The sequence below is a fragment of the Lichenostomus cassidix genome, chromosome 28 (genome assembly GCF_008360975.1).
Source record: "Lichenostomus cassidix isolate B80296 chromosome 28, HeHo_3.0, whole genome shotgun sequence".
Lineage (NCBI taxonomy): Eukaryota > Metazoa > Chordata > Aves > Passeriformes > Meliphagidae > Lichenostomus > Lichenostomus cassidix.
In genome coordinates, this window is record NC_139508.1 from 2,726,293 (window position 1) to 2,746,985 (window position 20,693).

The 20,693-nt window shown below is 39.1% G+C and overlaps 1 protein-coding gene across 1 annotated transcript; it reads right to left on the reverse strand.

Moving 5' to 3' along the window:
• Positions 1 to 10,968: 10,968 nt before the first annotated feature.
• LOC146426174 (small glutamine-rich tetratricopeptide repeat-containing protein alpha-like) lies at positions 10,969 to 20,156 on the reverse strand. Its single transcript, XM_085040480.1, has 4 exons — positions 20,041 to 20,156; positions 16,050 to 16,087; positions 14,407 to 14,496; positions 10,969 to 11,084 (listed from the first exon to the last, which is right to left on the reverse strand). The coding sequence occupies exons 1-4, from the start codon at positions 20,149 to 20,151 to the stop codon at positions 10,970 to 10,972; spliced, it is 354 nt and encodes a 117-aa protein (XP_084896606.1). The 5' UTR covers positions 20,152 to 20,156; the 3' UTR covers position 10,969.
• Between the last annotated feature and the right edge of the window lie 537 nt (positions 20,157 to 20,693).

A 20,693-nucleotide genomic window follows, 5' to 3' on the forward strand; every position in this document is an offset into this window, starting at 1 on the left:
GGAACGGGAAAAAGGGGTGTGGAACAGGAAAAAATGGGTTTGGAAGGAGAAAAAAAAGAGTTTGGAACAGGAAAAATGGGAAAAACGGGTTTGGAACGGGAAAAACAGGAAAAAAGGGGTTTGGAACGGGAAAAAATGGGGCTGGAACGGGAAAAAATAAGTTTGGAATGGGAAAAACGGGTTTGGAAGGAGAAAAAACGGGTTTGGAATGTGGAAAAAATGGGTCTGGAATGGGAAAAACGAGTTTGGAATGTGAAAAATGGGTTTGGAAGGGAAAAACGGGTCTGGAACGGGAAAAACTGGTTTGGAACGGGGAAAAACAGATTTGGAACAGGAAAAACAGGGGGAAATGGGTTTGGAATAAGAAAAATGGGTATGGAACTGGAAAAAATGGGTTTGGAACGGGAAAAAACGGGTTTGGAATGGGAAAAACGGGAAAAATGGGTTTGGAAGGGGAAGAAATGGGTCTGGAACGGGGAAAACGGGAAAAACTGGGTCTGGAACGGGAAAAAACGGGTTTGGAAAGGGAAAAACGGGTTTGGAATGGGAAAAACGGGTTTGGAATGGGAAAAATGGGTTTGGAATGGGGAAAACCAGATTTGGAACAGGAAAAACAGGGGAAAATGGGTTTGGAGTAAGAAAAATGGGTCTGGAATGGGAAAAACGGGAAAAATGGGTCTGGAATGGGGAAAAAATGGGTTTGGAACGGGAAAAACCGGGTTTGGAATGGGGAAAAATGGGAAAAACGGGTTTGGAACGGGAAAAATGGGTTTGGAACGGGCAAAATGGGAAAAAACGGGTCTGGAAGGGGAAAAACGGGTTTGAATGGGAAATAATGGGTTTGGAACGGGAAAAATGGGAAAAAAGTGGAAAAAAGAGGTCTGGAACGGGAAAAAACGGGTTTGAATGGGAAAAATTAGTCTGTAATGGGAAAAAATGGATCTGGAATTGGAAAAAATGGGTCAGGAACTGGAAAAAACGGGTCGGGAACGGGAAAAACAGGAAAAAAGGGGTTTGGAAGGAGAAAAAAAAGGGTCTGCAGCAGGAAAAAATGGGAAAAATGGATCTGGAACGGGAAAAAAACGGGTTGGGAACGGGAAAAAACGGGTCTGGAATGGGAAAAATGGGTTTGGAATGGGAAAAAACGGGTCTGGAACGGGAAAAAACAGGTCTGGAATGGGAAAAACCGGGGAAAATGGGTTTGGAATGGGAAAAATGGGAAAAAACGGGTCTGGAATGGGAAAAAAAGCGGGTTTGGAACAGGAAAAAGGGTTTGGAATGGGAAAAATGGGTTTGGAACGGGGAAAACAGGAAAAAATGGGTTTGGAACTGGAAAAAACAGGTTTGGAACAGAAAAACGGGTCTGGAACAGAAAAAAAAAGGGTTTGGAAGGGAAAAAACGTGTCTGGAAGGGGAAAAACAGGTCTGGAATGGATAAAAGGGGTCTGGAATGGGAAAAAAATGGGTTTGGAACAGGAAAAATGTGAAAAACGGGAAGAAACTGGTCTGGAACGGGGAAAAATGGGTTTGGAACGAGAAAAAATGGGTTTGGAATGGGAAAACGGGAAAAACGGGAACAAGGGGGTTTGGTACGGGAAAACGGGTCTGGAACGGGGAAAAACGGATTTGGAACAGGAAAAACAGGGGAAAATGGGTTTGGAATAAGAAAAATGGGTCTGGAATGGGAAAAACGGGAAAAAACGGGTTTGGAACGGGAAAAAACGGGTTTGGAATGGGAAAAACGAGTTTGGAACGGGAAAAATGGGAAAAACGGGAAAAAATGGGTTTGGGACATGGGAAAAACGGGTCTGGAATGGGAACAAACGGGTTTGGAAAGGGAAAAATGGGAAAAATCGGGAAAAAACGGGTTTGGAAGGGGGAAAAATGGGAAAAAACGGGTATGGAACTGGAAAAACTGGGAAAAAACGGGTCTGGAATGGGGAAAAAAACTGGTTTGGAACATGGAAAAAACAGGTCTGGAATGGAAAAAACGGGTTTGGAACGGGAAAAAAAAGGGGGTTGGAACGGGAAAAACGGGTTTGGAATGGGAAGAAATGGGTTTGGAATGGGAAAAACGGGTGTGGAATGGGAAAAACGGGGTCTGGAAGGACAAAAAACGGGTTTGGAATGTGGAAAAAATGGGTCTGGAAGAGAAAAACGGGTTTGGAATGGGGAAAACAGATTTGGAACAGGAAAAACAGGGGAAAATGGGTTTGGAATAAGAAAAATGGGTCTGGAATGGGAAAAACGGGAGAAACGGGAAAAACGGGTTTGGAACGGGAAAAACGGGGAAAAATGGGTTTGGGAAACGGGAAAAACGGGTCTGGAATGGGAACAAACGGGTTTGGAAAGGGAAAAATGGGAAAAATTGGAAAAAACAGGTTTGGAACAGGAAAAAAATGAGTTTGGAATGGGAAAAACGGGTTTGGAACAGGAAAAAGGGGAGAAACGGTTTGGAATGGGAAAAACGGGTTTGGGAAATGGGAAAAAATGGGTTTGGAACAGGAAAAAAAAGGGTTTGGAACAGAAAAAAGGGGTTTGGAATGGGAAAAATGGGTTTGGAATGGGAAAAACGGGTTTGGAATGGGAAAAACGGGTTTGGAAGAGAAAAACGGGTTTGGAACGGAAAAAACTGGTTTGGAATGGGGAAAAACGGATTTGGAACAGGAAAAACAGGGGGAAATGGGTTTGGAATAAGAAAAATGGGTCTGGAATGGGAAAAACGGGAAAAATGGGAAAAAACAAGTTTGGAACGGGAAAAACGGGTTTGGAACGGGAAAAACGGGAAAAAACGGGTTTGGAATGGGAAAAAATGGGTCTGGAACGGGAAAAAACGGGTTTGGAAAGGGAAAAACGGGTTTGGAATGTGAAAAATGGGTTTGGAAGAGAAAAACGGGTCTGGAACGGAAAAAACTGGTTTGGAATGGGGAAAAACGGATTTGGAACAGGAAAAACAGGGGAAAATGGGTTTGGAATAAGAAAAATGGGTCTGGAATGGGAAAAACGGGAAAAACGGGGAAAAACAAGTTTGGAACGGGAAAAACGGGTTTGGAACGGGAAAAACGGGAAAAAACGGGTTTGGAATGGGAAAAACGGGTTTGGGAAACGGGAAAAAACGGGTTTGGAACGGGAAAAAAATGGGTCTGGAACAGAAAAAAGGGGTTTGGAATGGGAAAAACGGGTGTGGAATGTGAAAAATGGGTCTGGAAGGACAAAAAACGGGTTTGTAATGTGGAAAAAATGGGTTTGGAATGTGAAAAATGGGTTTGGAAGGGAAAAACGGGTCTGGAACGGGAAAAACTGGTTTGGAATGGGGAAAAATGGATTTGGAACAGGAAAAACAGGGGAAAATGGGTTTGGAATAAGAAAAATGGGTCTGGAATGGCAAAAACGGGAAAAACGGGGAAAAACGGGTTTGGAACGGGAAGAAATGGGTTTGGAACGGGAAAAACGGAAAATAAGAGGAAAAAAGGGGTCTGGAACGGGAAAAAACGGGTTTGAATGGGAAAAATTAGTCTGTAATGGGAAAAAATGGATCTGGAATTGGAAAAAATGGGTCAGGAACTGGAAAAAACGGGTCGGGAACGGGAAAAACAGGAAAAACGGGTTTGGAAGGAGAAAAAAAAGGGTCTGCAACAGGAAAAAATGGGAAAAATGGGAAAAATGGGTTTGGAACGGGAAAAAACAGGTTTGGAACGGGAAAAAACGGGTCTGGAATGGGAAAAATGGGTTTGGAATGGGAAAAAAATGAGTTTGGGAAACGAGAAAAACGGGTTTGGAAGGAGAGAAATGGGTTTGGAACAGGAAAAAGGGTTTTGGAATGGGAAAAAGGGGAAAAAACGGGTCTGGAATGGGTCTGGAGGAGCAGAGATGAACCTGAAAATCCCATAAAATTCCCTAAAATTCCATGAAATTCCACGAAATTCCATAAAATTCCCCTTTTTAAAGAGGAGAATTCCTGCAGGAAGAACAAAAAAATTGGGGAAAAATGGGATAAAATGTGAATATTTTCCTTTCCATGTTGAGCTGCAGCCAAAAACTTGGAATTGAATTGGAATAATCAGAAAAAATTAGAAAAAATTAATTAGAATAATTAGAAAAAATTAGAGAAATTAATTAGAATAATTAGAGGAAAATTAGAAAAATTAATTAGAATAATCAGAAAAAAAATAGAAAAATTAATTAGAATAATCAGAAAAAAATAGAAAAATTAATTAGAATAATTAGAAAAAATTAGAAAAATTAATTCGAATAATCAGAAAAAAATAGAAAAATTAATTAGAATAATCAGAAAAAACCCAGAAAAATTAATTAGAATAATTAGAGGAAAATTCCTGCAGGAAGAACAACAAAAAATCAGGAAAATTGGGATAAAAAGTGAATCCAGAACTGCAGGAAAATCAGAATTTCTGGAGAAACCAGCCGAGCACGAAGGGATAACAACCAAAGTGTCCAAAGATTTTATTTTATTCCTCACCAGTGACATGAACCACATTTATTCCACATTTTTACCAAAAAAACCAAAATTTTATTCCTCGTTTTTACCCCAAAAAAAAAAAAAAAAATCACTTTTTTCCATGATTTTTTTTTTTTTTTTAACCATCTCTCCCCCCAAATTTTTTTTTTTTTTCCATCTTCACCCAAAAAGCCAAAAAATTTGGCTTTTCAAACCACTCTGGAGGTGCCAAAAAAAGGCTCTGATTTTGCCCAGCTGAGGTTTTTTTTTGGGGGTAATTTTGGGATTTTTTTCCAACCCCCAAAAAAATTCCAAATGGGAATTTTTTTATATTCCTTGGAATTTATCCAACCCCAGCCAGCTGATCACAGACATGCAGAAAAAAATTTTTCAAAAATAAAAATAATATTATTAATAATAAAGCAAAAAAAAAAAAATTTCCTTTCAAACACACTAAAAACTTCACTTCCTTCTCACCTGAAAAGGGAGAAATTCCCAGAGAAATTCCCATTTTTTTTCCCCAAACTCGCCACATGCCCAAGTGGGATTTTTTCCCAGATTTTTCCAGGGAGGAAAATACCCAAAAAATTCCTAAAATTTTGGGGAAAAAATCCCCAAAAAAATGTTCAGTCCCAACTCCTCGGAAAGCACCGAAATTCCCGAAAATTCCCAGAGGTTGGAGGTCAAAAGGAGTTAAATTTCCGAATTTCTGGAGGGGAGGAAATTCCAGAGAATTCCAGAAAATTCTAGGAAATTCTAGGAAATTCTAGGAAATGCCAGAAAAATTCCAGAAAAATCCTAGAAGATTCCAGAAAAATCCTAGAAAAATCCAGAAAAATCCCAGAAGATTCCAGAAAAATCCCAGAAGATCCTAGAAAATCTGAGATTCCAGAAAATCCTAGAAAATCCCAGAAAAATCCCCAAAAATTCCAGGAAATCCTAGAAAATCCTGGAAAATTCCAGAAAATCCTAGGAAAGCCTAGGAAATCCTAGAAAATTCTAGAAAATTCCAGAAAAATCCCAGAAAATCCTAGAAAATCTGAGATTCCAGAAAAATCCTAGAAAATCCCAGAAAATTCCAGAAAAATCCCCAAAAATTCCAGAAAATCCTAGAAAATCCCAGAAAATTCCAGAAAATCCCAGAAGATCCTAGAAAATCCGAGAAAATTCTGGAAAATCCCAGAAAAATCCAGAAAATCCTAGGAAAATCCTAGAAAAATCCCAGAAAATCCCAGAAAATTCTAGACGATCCCAGAAATTCCCAGAAAATTCCAGGAAAATCCCCAAAATTCCAGAATATTCTAGAAAATCCTAAAAAAAAATCCCAGAAAGTCCCAGAAAATTCCAGGAAATCCTAGAAATTCCCAGAAAATTCCCAGAAAGATCCTAGAAAATCCCAGAAATTTCTATTAGATCTGAGAAAATTCAAGAAAATCCCAGAAAATCCTAGAAGAATCCCAGAAAATTCCAGCAAATCCTAGAAAATCCTAAAAAATTCCAGAAAATCCCAGAAAATTCTAGAAGATCCTAGAAAATCCTGGAAAATCTGAGAAAATCCTAGAAAACCCCAGAAAATCCTAGGAAATTCCAGAAAATCCCTGAAAGTCCCAGAAAATCCTAGAAAATCCAAGAAAAATTCCAGGAAATCCTAGTGGGGGGAAATCCAGAAAATAACAGAAAATTCCAGAAAATTCCAGAAAATTCTAGAAAAATCCCAGAAAATTCCAGAAAAATCCAGAAAATTCTAGGAAATCCTAGAAAATCCTAGAAAACTCCAGAAGATCCTAGAAAATCTGAGAAAATTCCAGAAAAATCCCAGAAAAATCCCGGAAAATCCTAGGAAATCCTAGAAAATCCCAGAAATTCCCAGAAAATCCCAGGAAAATCCCCAAAATTCCAGAATATCCTAGAAAACCCTAAAAAATCCCAGAAAATTGAAAATTCCTGAAAATCCCAGAAAATCCCAGGAAATCCCAGAAAATTCCAGAAAAATTCCAGAAAAATCCCAGAAAAATCCCAGAAAAGTCCTGAAAATCCTAGAAAACCCCAGAAAATTCCAGAAAATCCTAGGAAATTCCAGAAAATTCCAGGATTTCCCGAGGATGAAGAGGATGAGGATGAGGATGGATTTGGACACTTCTTGGAAGTGGCCTTGGGGTGGGAAAAAGAAAAAAATTTAGGATTTTCGGCAGTTCTGCTTTAAATCCTCCAAAAAAACCCCAAAAAAAACCAAAAAAATGGGATAAAAAATCTCCAAAAGAGAGAAATTCTGGGAATTTATAATTTTTCTCAATTCTGGTAGAAATCAGGATTTTCCAGGAGGAAAAAAAAAACCAAAAATTGGGATAAAAAATCCCCAAAAGAGAGAAATTCTGGGAATTTAAATTTTTTTCAGTTCTGATGGAAAAAAAAACCCCAAAAAAAAACCCCAAAAACCCCCAAAAATTGGGATAAAAAATTCCCAAAAGAGAGAAATTCTGGGAATTTATAATTTTTCTCAATTCTGGTAGAAATTAGGATTTTCCAGGAGGAAAAAAAAAATCCAAAAATTGGGATAAAAAATTCCCAAAAGAGAGAAATTCTGGGAATTTAAAATTTTTCTCAATTCTGGTAGAAATCAGGATTTTCCAGGAGGAAAAAAACCCAAAAAACCTCCAAAAATTGAGATAAAAAATTCCCAAAGGAGAGAAATTCTGGGAATTTAAAATTTTTCTCAGTTCTGGTGGAAATCAGGATTTTCCAGGAGGGAAAAAAACCCAAAAATTGGGATAAAAAATCCCCAAAAGAGAGAAATCTTGGAAATTTAAATTTTTTCTCAGTTCTGGTGGAAATCAGGATTTTCCAGGAGGAAAAACCCCAAAAAAAAGCCCCAAAAATTGGGATTAAAAATCCCCAAAAGAGAGAAATTCTGGGAATTTGAATTTTTTTTTCAGTTCTGGTAGAAATCAGGATTTTCCAGGAGGGAAAAAACCAAAAAAAACCCCAAAAATTGGGATAAAAAATCCCCAAAAGAGAGAAATTCTGGGAATTTATAATTTTTTCAGTTCTGGCAGAAATCAGGGTTTTCCAGGAGGAAAAAAAACCCCAAAAATTGGGATAAAAAATTCCTAAAAGAGAGAAATTCTGAGAATTTATAATTTTTTTCAGTTCTGGCAGAAATCTGGATTTTCCAGGAGGGAAAAAAACCCAAAAAACCCCAAAAATTTGGATAAAAAATCCCCAAAAGAGAGAAATTCTGGAAATTTAAAATTTTTCTCAGTTCTGGTGGAAATCTGGATTTTCCAGGAGGAAAAAAAACTCAAAAAAACCCTAAAAATTGGGATAAAAAATCCCCAAAAGAGAGAAATTCTGGGAATTTATATTTTTTTCAGTTCTGGTGGAAATCTGGGTTTTTCAGGAGGAAAAAAATAATCCAAAAATTGGGATAAAAATCCCCAAAAGAGAGAAATTCTGGGAATTTAAATTTTTTTCAGTTCTGATGGAAAAAAAAACCCAAAAAAAACCCCAAAAAAACCCAAAAAATTGGGATAAAAAATCCCCAAAAAGAGAGAAATTCTGGGAATTTATAATTTTTCTCAATTCTGGTGGAAATCAGGATTTTCCAGGAGGGAAAAAAACCCCAAAAAACCTCCAAAAATTTGGATTAAAAATCCCCAAAAAGAGAGAAATCCTGGGAATTTAAAATTTTTCTCAATTCTGGTAGAAATCAGGATTTTCCAAGAAGAAAAAAAAACCCAAAAAAATCAGGAAAAATTAGGAAAAAAGGTGGAAAAGGAGGAGGAAGGACTGAAAATCGGGAATTTGGCAAGCAGGGAATGGAAAAATATTGGGAATTTTTGGTTTGGTTTTTTTCCTTCGATATTTTCATTTTTTTCCCATTTTTTCTTGGACACTTCCAAGTCAAGAAATGGCAACACCAAGTGGCTTCCAGTCGGAAAAGCAGAAAAATCAGAATTTCCAGAGGCTGTGGAGAGAGAAAAAAAAGGGATTTAGTGAGGGAAAAAAGGGATTTTTGTGGTTTTCGGGATGTTTTTGGTGAAAAAAATCGTTTTATGGAGTTTGGAAAAAGTTTTGGGGAAAATGTGTTTTGAAAATGGTAATTTTTGGGTTAAAATTTGATGAAATTTTAATGAGTTTGAATGGAATTTAGGTTGAAATTTAAGATTTTTAGTTGGTTAAATTTTAATTAAATTTAATGTAAAAAGAAATTTAAAAAAAAACTTTTAAAAAGGGTGGCTGGAAATCACTTTATTAATTTTTAAAATTTTTTAGAAAAGCACATTTTTAAAAATATAAGTTTTTTACGTTAAAACTTGATTAAATTTAATTCTTACATTTTTTAGAAAAACACATTTAAAAAAATATAAATTTTTTACGTTAAAATTTGATTAAATTTAACAAATTTTAAATTGAATTTTAATTTAATAAAATTGAAATGGAATTTAAATTGAAATTTAACATTTTATTCGATTAAATTGTAATTAAATTTAATTTAAAACAAAAAAAATGTAAAAAACTTTAAAAGGGTGGCTGGAATCACTTTATTAATTTTTAAAATTTTTAGAAAAACACATTTTAAAAATGACATTTTTTACGTAAAATTTTATGAAATTTAAAAAGTTTAAATTGAATTTGAATTTAATAAAATTGAAATAGAATTTAAATTGAAATTTAACGTTTTATTCGATTAAATTTTAATTAAATTTAATGTAAAAATGAAAAAAAAATTAAAAAAAACTTAAAAAATTTAATATTTTGACCATTTAGCATTTTTTCAATATTTCTTTTAATGAAGTTTTACCTTTTTGTATTTTCAATAAAATTTTTAAAAAATTTATTCAAAGTTTGACCATTTAGCATTTGTAATAATTCTTAACTTTATTAAAAATTTAACCATTTAGCACTTTTAATATTTACCAAAAAAAAAAAAATTGGAATAATTTTTTAAACAAATTTTAACCATTAGACCATTTTGCATTTTGAATATTTAGGAAAAAAAAAAAAGGATAAAATTTCGGCATTTTGCACTTTTAATGACATCTTAAAAATCTTAAAAAAAAAAAAAAATTCAAAAAAATTCAAAAAAATTCAAAAACATTTCGAAAAAAATTTTTAAATTTTTAAAAATTAAAAAAAATTTGAAAATATTCAAAAAAGTCAAAAACATTTGAAAGAAAATTTAAACATTTTTAAAATTTAAAAAAAAATTTAAAATATTCAAAAAATTCAAAAAAATTTCAAAAGAAAATTTCAAAATTTTAAAAAATTTTAAATAATTTAAAAATATTCAAAAGAAGTAAAAAAATTTCAAAAAACCTTTAAAAATAAAAAAAATTCAAAAAATGTCCCAAAAATTTCAAAGAAATTTTAAAAATTTAAAAAAACCTAAAAGAATTCAAAAAGATGTCAAAAAACTTTCAAAAAAAAAAAAATTTTTTTTTAAATATAAAAAAATTCAAAAATTTTTAAAAAATCAAAAAATGTCAAAAAATTACCAAAAAAATTACCAAAAATTACATTACAAAAAAATTACAAAAAAATTTTTAAAAAATCAAAAAAATTAAACAATAAAATTTAAACAAAATTTCAAAAAAAAATTCAAATAATGTCCAAAAATTACCAAGAAATTACAAAAAAATTACACAGAAAATTACAAAAAAACCCCCAAAAATTACAAAAAAAATTACCAAAAAAATTACCAAAAAAAATCACCAAAAAAATTACAAAAAAATTTACAAAAAATTTTTAAAAATCAAAAAAATTAAACAATAAAATTTAAAAAATTTCAAAAGAATTTCAAAAAATGTCCAAAAATTACCAAAAAATTACCCAAAATTACCAAAAAATTACAAAAAAATTACAAAAAACCCCCCAAAATTACAAAAAAATTACAAAAAAATTACCAAAAAAATTACAAAAATTACGAAACATAATTACAAAAATTACAAAAAAAATTTTTAAAAAAATTTAAAAAATTAAACAATAAAATTTAAAAAAATTTGAAAAAAAATTCAAAAATGTCCCAAAAAATTACCAAAAATTACCAAAAAATTACCAAAAATAATTAAAAAAATTCAAAAAAAATGCCAAAAAAAATTTAAAAAATGAAAAAAATTCAACAATAAAATTTCAAAAAATTCAAAAAAATTTCAAAAAATGTCCAAAATTATCAAAAAAATTACAAAAAATTACCAAAAAATTACAAAAACCCCCCAAAAATTACAAAAATAATTACAAAAAAAATTACAAAAAAATTACCAAAAAAATTACCAAAAAATTTTAAAAATGAAAAAAATTCAACAATAAAATTTCAAAAAATTTTTAAAAAATTCAAAAAATGTCAAAAAATGACCAAAAAAATTAAAAAAAATTCTAAAAAATTAAAAAAAAAATTCAAAAAAATTCAAAAAAATTACAAAAAAAATTCAAAAAAATTTCCAAAAATTTTTTTAAAATTCCAGATTTCTTTATTAATTCGTTTGCTCACTCTGGGATGGAATTCAAGGCTCACCGTCACTCCTGCTGCTCCTCGTTGCTGGCGCTCGGCGTCCTGCTGCGGATCTGACTGCGGAGCTGCTCGATCAGCTCGGGGTTCTGCTGCTGCATCTGCTGCGCAAACTGCTGACCCCTGCAGGGACAGGGACAGTGACATTGGGGACATTGGGGACATTGGGGACATTGGGGACATTGGGGATCAGCTCGGCGTCCTGCTGCGGATCTGACTGCGGAGCTGCTCGATCAGCTCGGGGTTCTGCTGCTGCATCTGCTGAGCAAACTGCTGACCTCTGTGGGGACAGTGACAGTGACATTGGGGACATTGGGGACATTGGGGACACTGGGGACATTGGGGACATTGGGGACAGTGGGGACATTGGGGACATTGGGGATCAGCTCGGCGTTCTGCTGCGGATCTGACTGCGGAGCTGCTCGATCAGCTCGGGGTTCTGCTGCTGCATCTGCTGGGCAAACTGCTGACCTCTGTGGGGACATTGGGGACATTGGGGACATTGGGGACATCATTGGGGACATTGGGGACAGTGTGACACAGGGACAGCTCGGCGTCCTGCTGCGGATCTGACTGCGGAGCTGCTCGATCAGCTCGGGGTTCTGCTGCTGCATCTGCTGAGCAAACTGCTGACCTCTGCAATGGGGACATTGGGGACATCATTGGGGACATTGGGGACATTGGGGACATTGGGGACAGTGTGACACCAGGGACAGCTCAGGGTTCTGCTGCGGATCTGACTGCGGAGCTGCTCGATCAGCTCAGGGTTCTGCTGCTGCATCTGCTGGGCGAACTGCTGACCTCTGCAATGGGGACATTGGGGACAGGGACAGGGGATCAGCTCGGGGTTCTGCTGCTGCATCTGCTGCGCGAACTGCTGACCTCTGGGGGACAGGGACAGTGACATTGGGGACACTGGGGACATTGGGGACATTGGGGACACTGGGGATCAGCTCGGGGTTCTGCTGCTGCATCTGCTGAGCGAACTGCTGACCTCTGGGGGGACACTGTGGGGACATGGGGACAGTGTGACAATGGGGACAGGGACAGCCATGGGGACAGGGGACAGCCATGGGGACAGTGTGACACCGGGGACAGGGGGACACCGGGGACAGGGACAGCAGGGACAGGGTGACACTGGGGACAGGGGACAGCCATGGGAACAGGGGACAGCGGGGACAGCGTGGGGACAGAGTGACACCAGGGACAGCAGACAGTGAGACACTGGGGACAGCCACGGGGACAGAGGACACTGTGACACCAGGGACAGGCAAGGTGACACTGGGGACAAGGTGACACAGGCGACACAGGGGATGGACATGGGGACACTGGGGACAGGGAGCAGCCATGGGGACAGTGTGACACTGGGGACAGGACAGCCATGGGGACACAGGACATAGGGACAGGGGACACTGGGGACAGCACAGGGACAGCGTCACACCGGAACAGCCACAGGGACACCAAGGACACAGGGACAGTGTCACACGGGGACACTGGTGACACAGGGGACAGCAGTGACACAGGGGACAGCAGTGACACAGGGGACAGCAGTGACACAGGGCAGGGGACACTGGTGACAGAGACACAGGGGACACTGGTGACACAGGACAGGTGACACTGCTGACACTGCATGGGGACACTGGTGACACAGGAGATGCTGACCAGGGGACACTGGTGACACAGAGGACAGCGCAGGGGACAAGGAACACTGGTGACACGGGACAGGGGACACAGGGGACACTGGGGACTCTGGGGACAGCCAGAGCTGTCCCCCCCCAGAGCTGGGGACAATCCACATGGCAATGTCACAGCTCTGCTCCCACAGGGCCCAGTGTCACCTGAGAGCCACAACGTCCCCATCCTGGGACAGTCCCAGCCATGCATCCAGGATTGTCCCCAAGCATTGTCCCCAAGCATTGTCCCCAGAACTGTCCCAAGGACTGTCTCCCTGGATCCAGGACTGTCCCCACAGTGTCCCACACTGTCCCCAAGGACTGTCCCCATGCTGTCCCCAGAACTGCCCCCACACTGTCCTTGCTGTTCCCATAGTGTCCCCACACTGCCCCCAAGGACTGTCCCCAGGATTGTCCCCACAGTGTTCCCAGGATTGTCCCCCTGGATCCAGGACTGTCCCCACACTATCCCCATAGTGTCCCCAGACTGTCCCCACACTGTCCCCATCAGTCCCAACACTGTCCCCAGGGCTGTCACCATGCTGTCCCCACGCTGTCCCCACCCTATCCCCAAGGACTGTCCCCATACTGTTGCCAGGATTGTCCCCACGCTGTCCCCATACTGTCCCAAGCATTGTCCCCATACTGACCCCACACTGTCCCCTCTCTGTCCCCACACTGTCCCCTCTCTGTCCCCACACTGTCCCCATAGTGCCCCATACGGTCCCCAAGGGTTATCCCCACGCTGTCCCCATAATTGTCCTCACACTGTCCCCAGAACTGTCCCCTCTCTATCCCTGCTGTCCCCATGCTGTCCCCACACTGTCCCCAAGGACTGTCCCCCTGGATCCAGGACTGTCCCCATAGTGTCTCTGTCCCCTCTCCATCCCTGCTGTCCCCTCCCTGTCCCCCTAACTGTTCCCTCACTGTTCCCAGGATTGTCCCCCTGGATCCAGGACTGTCCCCATACTGTCCCTAAGGATTATCCCCACCCTGTCCCCTCTGTCCCCTCCCTGTCCCACACTGTCCCCTCTCTGTCCCCACCCTGTCCCCAGAACTGTTCCCTCTCTATCCCTGCTGTCCCCATGCTGTCCCCACACTGTCCCCAGGGACCGTCCCCCTGGATCCAGGACTGTCCCCATAGTGTCTCTGTCCCCTCTCTGTCCCCACCCTGTCCCCTCCCTGTCCCTCCTGTCCCCTCTGTCCCACACTGTCCCTGCTGTCCCCTCTCTGTCCCCACAATGTCCCCTCTCTGTCCCCATAACTGTGCCCACACTGTCCCCAGGACTGCCCCCACACTGTCCCCACTGTCCCCTCTCTGACCCCATGCTGTCCCCTCTCTGTCCCTCCCTGTCCCCTCTGTCCCCTCACTGTCCCCACACTGTCTCACACTGTCCCCTCTCTGTCCCCATGCTGTCCCCTCTCTGTCCCTCTCTGTCCCCACTCTGACCCGTCACTGTCCCCACACTGTCTCAATAACTGTCCCCGCTGTCCCCACCCTGTCCCCTCTCTGTCCCCACCCTGTCCCCAGAACTGTCCCCAGAACTGTCCCCAGAACTGTCCCCTCTCTATCCCTGCTGTCCCCATGCTGTCCCCACGCTGTCCCCAAGGACTGTCCCCTCTCTGACCCCGCTGTCCCACACTGTCCCTGCTGTCCCCGCTGTCCCCACACTGTCTCAATAACTGTCCCCTCTCTGTCCCCTCTCTGTCCCCTCTCTGACCCCACCCTGTCCCCGCTGTCCCCTCTGTCCCCTGGCTGTCCCCTGACTCACGCCTGGATCAGGCTGGCCAGGTCGTTGGTGGCAGGGCTGCTCCCTGCTGCCCCCATGGCGTTGTGACCTCCGGAGATCATCCCTGACATCCTGAGGGACAGAAAATATCCTGAAAATCCTGGAAATCCCAAAATCCCGAAAAATAAAATAAAATCCCAAAAGATCCTGAAAAATCCCCCCAAAAAAACCATAAAAATCCTGAAAAAATCCCAAAAAAAAACCCTAAAAATCCCTAGAAATCCCGAAAATCCCAAAAATCCTTAAAATCCCAAAAAATCCCGAAAAATGCCCCCAAAAAACCCTAAAAATCCTGAAAAAATCCCAAAAAAAAACCCCTAAAAATCCTGAAAAAATCCCGAAAAAAATCCCCTTAAAATCCCTAAAAACCCCTAGAAATCCCGAAAATCCCAAAAATCCTGAAAATAAAAAAAATCCCAAAAAATCCCGAAAATCCCGGAAAATCCTGAAAACCAAAAACCACAAAATCCTGAAAAATCCCCAAAAAAACCCCCTAAAAATCCCCAAAAACCCCTAGAAATCCCGAAAATCCCAAAAATCCTTAAAATCCAAAAAAAATCCCAAAAAATCCCCCCAAAAAACCCTAAAAATCCTGAAAAAGTCCCGGAAAAAACCCCCTAAAAATCCCTAGAAATCCCAAAAATCCCAAAAATCCCTAAAATCATTAAAATCATTAAAACCCCTAAGATTCCGGGAAAACCCTAAAATTCTGGAAAAACCCTAAAATCCCTGAAAAATCCCAAAAAATCCAAAAAAATCCCTAAAATCCCTAAAATCCCTGAAAAATCCTGAAAAATCCATAAAATCCCTAAAAATCCTGAAAAATCCTGACAATCCCGAAAAATCCAAAAAAATCCCTAAAATCCCTGAAAAATCCTGAAAAATCCAAAAAATTCCGAAAAATCCTGGAAAAAACCCCTAAAAACCCCGAAAATCCCGAAAAATCCTGGAAAAATAAAAAAAAAATCTCTAAAAAAAAAAAAAATCCTGAAAAATCCTGAAAAAAACCCCTAAAAACCCCTAAAAATCCCTAAAATCCTGAAAAATCCCCAAAATACTTAAAATCCCTAAAAATCCTGAAAAATCCCAAAAATCCCTAAAATCCCTAAAAATCCCTAAAATCCCGAAAAATCCCGCTAATCCCTAAACATCCTGAAAAATCAAAAAAAATCCCTAAAATTCCTGAAAAATCCCAAAAAATCCTGAAAAACTCCCTAAAAAAAAAAAATCCTGAAAATCCCTAAACATCCTGAAAAATCCTGAAAAATTCCGAAAAATCAATAAAATAAAAAAACCCCTAAAAATCCTGAAAAATTCCGAAAAATCAATAAAATTAAAAAAACCCCTAAAAATCCTGAAAAATCCCGAAAATCCCCGAAAATCCCTAAAAATCCCAAAAATCCCAAAAAATCCCCAAAATTCCCAAAAAGCTGAGCAGCAAAGCCAATTCCAGGGCTGTGCTCCAACCCACCTCCCTCTGGGATAATTTTATTAAAAACGATTTATTACAAAAATCCCCAAACCTCCCCAAATTCCCATTCCCAGCCCGAATTCCCATTCCCAGCCCGAATTCCCGTTTTTCCCAAGGAGAATTCCAGGAGGGAATGAAGCAGGAAGAGACTCACAGCTGCTGGACTTGGGGGTTGTTCATGAGGTTGGATGCCTGTGGGGAATTGGAACATCCCAGGTGAGCCAGAATTCCGAAATCCCGAAATTCCAAAATCCCGAAATCCCGAAATCCCAAAATCCCATCTATCCCAAAATTCCAACTAACCGAAATTCCAAAATCCCGAAATTCCAACTAACCAAAATTCCATTTATCCCAAAATCCCATCCATCCCAAAATCCCAACTAACCAAAGCCATCCATCCCGAAATTCAATCCATCCCAAAATCCCAACTAACCAAAATCCCATCAATCCCAAAATCCCATCTATCCCGAAATTCCATCCATCCCAAAAGTCCTCCTTCACACAGGGAGGAATTCCATCCCAAAATCCCGAAATCCCATTTATCCCAGAATCCCATCTATCCCAAAATTCCAAAGTCCCAAAATCCCATCCATCCCAAAATCCCAACTATCCCAAAATTCCATCCATCCCAAAATTCCATCCACCCTGAAATCCCAAAATCCCAAAATCCCAAAATTCCATATATCCTGAAATTCCAACTAACCAAAATCCCAACTATCCCAAAATTCCATTTATCCCAAAATTCTATCCATCCCAAAATTCCTCCTTCACACGAGGAACTCCATCCCAAAATCCCATCCGCCCCGAAATCCCAACTATCCCAAAATCATCCATCCCAGAATTCCATCCATCCTGAAATTCCAAAATCCCAAAATCACAAAATCCCATCCATCCCAAAATCCCAACTAACCAAATCCATCTATCCCAGAATTCCATGCATCCTGAAATTCCGAAATCCCGAAATTCCATCTATCCCAAAATCCCAACTAACCAAAATCCCATCTATGCTGAAATCCCAACTAACCAAATCCATCTAAGCCAGAATTCCACCCATCCCAAAATCCTCTCTGTGCAAGGGTGGAATTTTGGGATGGATGGGAATTCCATCCATCCCAAAATCCCATTTTTCTCACAATCCCATCTATGCCAAAATCCCATCCATCCCAAAGTTCCACCCTCAAACAAGTAGGAATTCCATCCCAAAAATCCCATCTATCCCAAAATCCCATCTATGCCGAAATCCCACCCTTGCACAGGGAGGAATCCCATCCATCCCAAAATCCCATTTTTCCCAAAATCCCATCCATCCCAATATCCCATCTATGCCGAAATCCCATCTACCCCAAAATTCCATTTATCCCAAAATCCCATCCATCCCAAAATTCCTCCTTCACACAGAGAGGAATTCCATCCCAAAATCCCATATATCCCCAAATCCCACTCTTGCACAGGGAGGAATTCCATCCATCCCAAAATTCCATTTATCCCAAAATCCCATCCATCCCAGAATTCCTCCTTCACACAGAGAGAAACTCCATCTCAAAATCCCAACTATCCCAAAATCCCATCCATCCCAAAATCCCATCTATCCCAAAATCCCATCTATCCCAAAATTCCATCCATCCCAAAATCCCAAAATCCCATCCATCCTGAAATTCCACTTTATCCCAAAATCCCATCTATCTCGAAATTCCTCCTTTACTCAGGAAGGAATTCCATCCCAAAAATCCCATCCATCCCAAAATCCGATTTATCCTGAAATTCCATCCCAAAATCCCAAAATCCCGAAATCCCACTCTTGCACAGGGAGGAATTCCATCCCGAAATCCCATTTATCCCAAAATCCCAATTTATCCCAAAATCCCAATTTATCCCAAAATCCCATCCATCCCAAAATTCCTCCTTCACACAGGGAGAAATTCCATCCCAAAATCCCATTTTTCCCAAAATCCCATCCATCCCAAAATCACATTCTCACACAGGGAGGAATCCCATCCATCCCAGAATCCCAATTTATCCCAAAATCCCATCCATCCCAAAATTCCTCCTTCACACAGGGAGAAATTCCATCCCAGAATCCCATTTTTCCCAAAATCCCATCCATCCCAATATCCCATCTATCCCAAAATTCCATTTATCCCAAAATTTCTCCTTCACACAGGGAGGAATTCCATCCCAAAATCCCATTTATCCCAAAATCCCATTTATCCTGAAATTCCATCCCAAAATCCTAAAATCCCACTCTTGCACAGGGAGGAATTCATTCCCCAAAATCCCATTTATCCCAAAATCCTATTTATCCCAAAATCCCAATTTATCCCAAAATTCCTCCTTCACACAAGGAGAAAGTCCATCCCAAAATCCCATTTTTCCCAAAATCCCAATTTATCCCAAAATCCCATCCATCCCAAAATCCCATTTATCCCAAAATCCCATCCATCCCAAAATTCCTCCTTCACACAGGGAGAAATTCCATCCCAAAATCCCATTTTTCCCAAAATCCCATTTTTCCCAAAATCCCACCTATCCCAAAATCCCATCCATTCCAAAATCCCAAAATCCCATTTATCCCAAAATCCCTAAATCCCAGCAGCTCCAGACTTGCTGCCATTCAACCCCAAAAAGCAGGAAAATTCGGAAATCCAGGAAAAAGGATAAAAATGGGGAAAAAAAAAAACCCAAAAAGAAATCAAAACCAAAAACACAAAGGAGAACAAAACCCAATCCTGGGGGAAATTTGGGGGAAATTTGGGAAAATAATTGGGAAAATTGGGAAAATCATTGGGAAAATTGGGGAAATAATTGGGAAAATAATTGGGAAAATAATTGGGAAAATGGGGAAAATAATTGGGGAAAATAATTGGGAAAATAATTGGGAAAAGAATTGGGAAAAGAATTGGGAAAAGAATTGGGAAAAGAATTGGGAAAAGAATTGGGAAAAGAATTGGGAAAATAATTGGGAAAATAATTGGGAAAATAATTGGGAAAATAATTGGGAAAATAATTGGGAAAATAATTGGGAAAATAATTGGGAAAAGAATTGGGAAAAGAATTGGGAAAATTGGGGAAAATCATTGGGAAAATTGGGAAAATTGGGGAAATTATTGGGAAAATTGGGAAAATCATTGGGAAAATTGGGAAAATTGGGGAAATTATTGGGAAAATTGGGGAAAATAATTGGGGAAAATAATTGGGAAAATAATTGGGAAAATAATTGGGAAAATAATTGGGAAAATAATTGGGAAAATAATTGGGAAAATAATTGGGAAAATTGGGGAAAATAATTGGGAAAATTGGGGAAAATAATTGGGAAAATAATTGGGGAAATAATTGGGAAATTTGGGGAAAAAATTGGGAAAATAATTGGGAAAGTTGGGGAAAAGAATTGGGAAAATAATTGGGAAAATAATTGAGAAAATAATTGGGAAAATAATTGGGAAAATTGGGGAAATAATTGGGAAAATAATTGGGAAAATAATTGAGAAAATAATTGGGAAAATTGGGGAAATAATTGGGAAAATAATTGGGAAAATTGGGAAAAGAATTGGGAAAAGAATTGGGAAAAGAATTGGGAAAATTGGGGAAAAGAATTGGGAAAATAATTGGGAAATTTGGGGAAAAGAATTGGGAAAATTGGGGAAATAATTGGGAAATTTGGGGGAAATCATTGGGAAAATTGGGGAAAATAATTGGGGAAATAATTGGGGAAAAAATTGGGAAAAGAAATTTGGGAAAATAATTGGGAAAAGAATTGGGAAAAGAATTGGGAAAAGAATTGGGAAAATTGGGGAAATTATTGGGAAAATTGGGAAAATAATTGGGAAAATTGGGGAAATAATTGGGAAATTTGGGAAAACCATTGGGAAAATTGGGAAAATAATTGGGAAAATCGGAGAAAATCATTGGGAAAATTGGGAAAAAATTGGGAAAATTGGAGAAATTATTGGGAAAATTGGGGAAATAATTGGGAAAACAATTGGGAAAATAATTGGCAAAACTGGGAAAATTGGGGAAATTATTGGGAAAATTGGGGAAATTATTGGGAAAATTATGAAAATAATTGGGAAAATTGCAAAAATAATTGGGAAAATTGGGGAAAATAATTGGGAAAATTGGGAAATTTGGGAAAATCCCGTGGGAATTACCATGCTCATGAAGCCAGGGTTGTTCAGCAATCCCGCAAGGTCGAATCCGCCTGGGCCGCCGGTCTGGGGGGAAAAATCCTGAAATTCCATCCCAAAATCCCCAAATTCCATCCCGAAATCCCCAATTCCGTCCCAAAATACCAAATTCCAGCCCAAAATTCAAAATTTCCATCCCAAATCCCAAAATTCCAGCCAAAATTCCAAATTCCAGCCCAAAATCCCCAATTCCGTCCCAAAATACCCAAATTCCATCCCAAAATCCTGAAATTCCATCCCAAAATCCCAAATTCCTGGCCAAAATCCTGAAATTCCAACCACAAAATCCCCAAATTCCAGCCCAAAATCCCAAATTTCTATCCCAAAATCCCAAAATCCCAAAATCCCAGCTTCACACTGGGAGGAATTCCATCCCAAAATCCTCAAATTCCATCCCAAAATCCTGAAATTCCAGCCCAAAATCCCAAATTTCCATCCCAAATCCCCAAATTCCAGCCCAAATTCCAGCCCAAAATCCCAAAATTCTATCCCAAAATCCCCAAATTCCAGCCCAAAATCCCCAAATTCCATCCCAAATCCCAAAATGCCGAAATTCCATCCCAAAATTCCCAAATTTCCATCCCAAAATCCCGAAATTCCAGCTTCACACTGGGAGG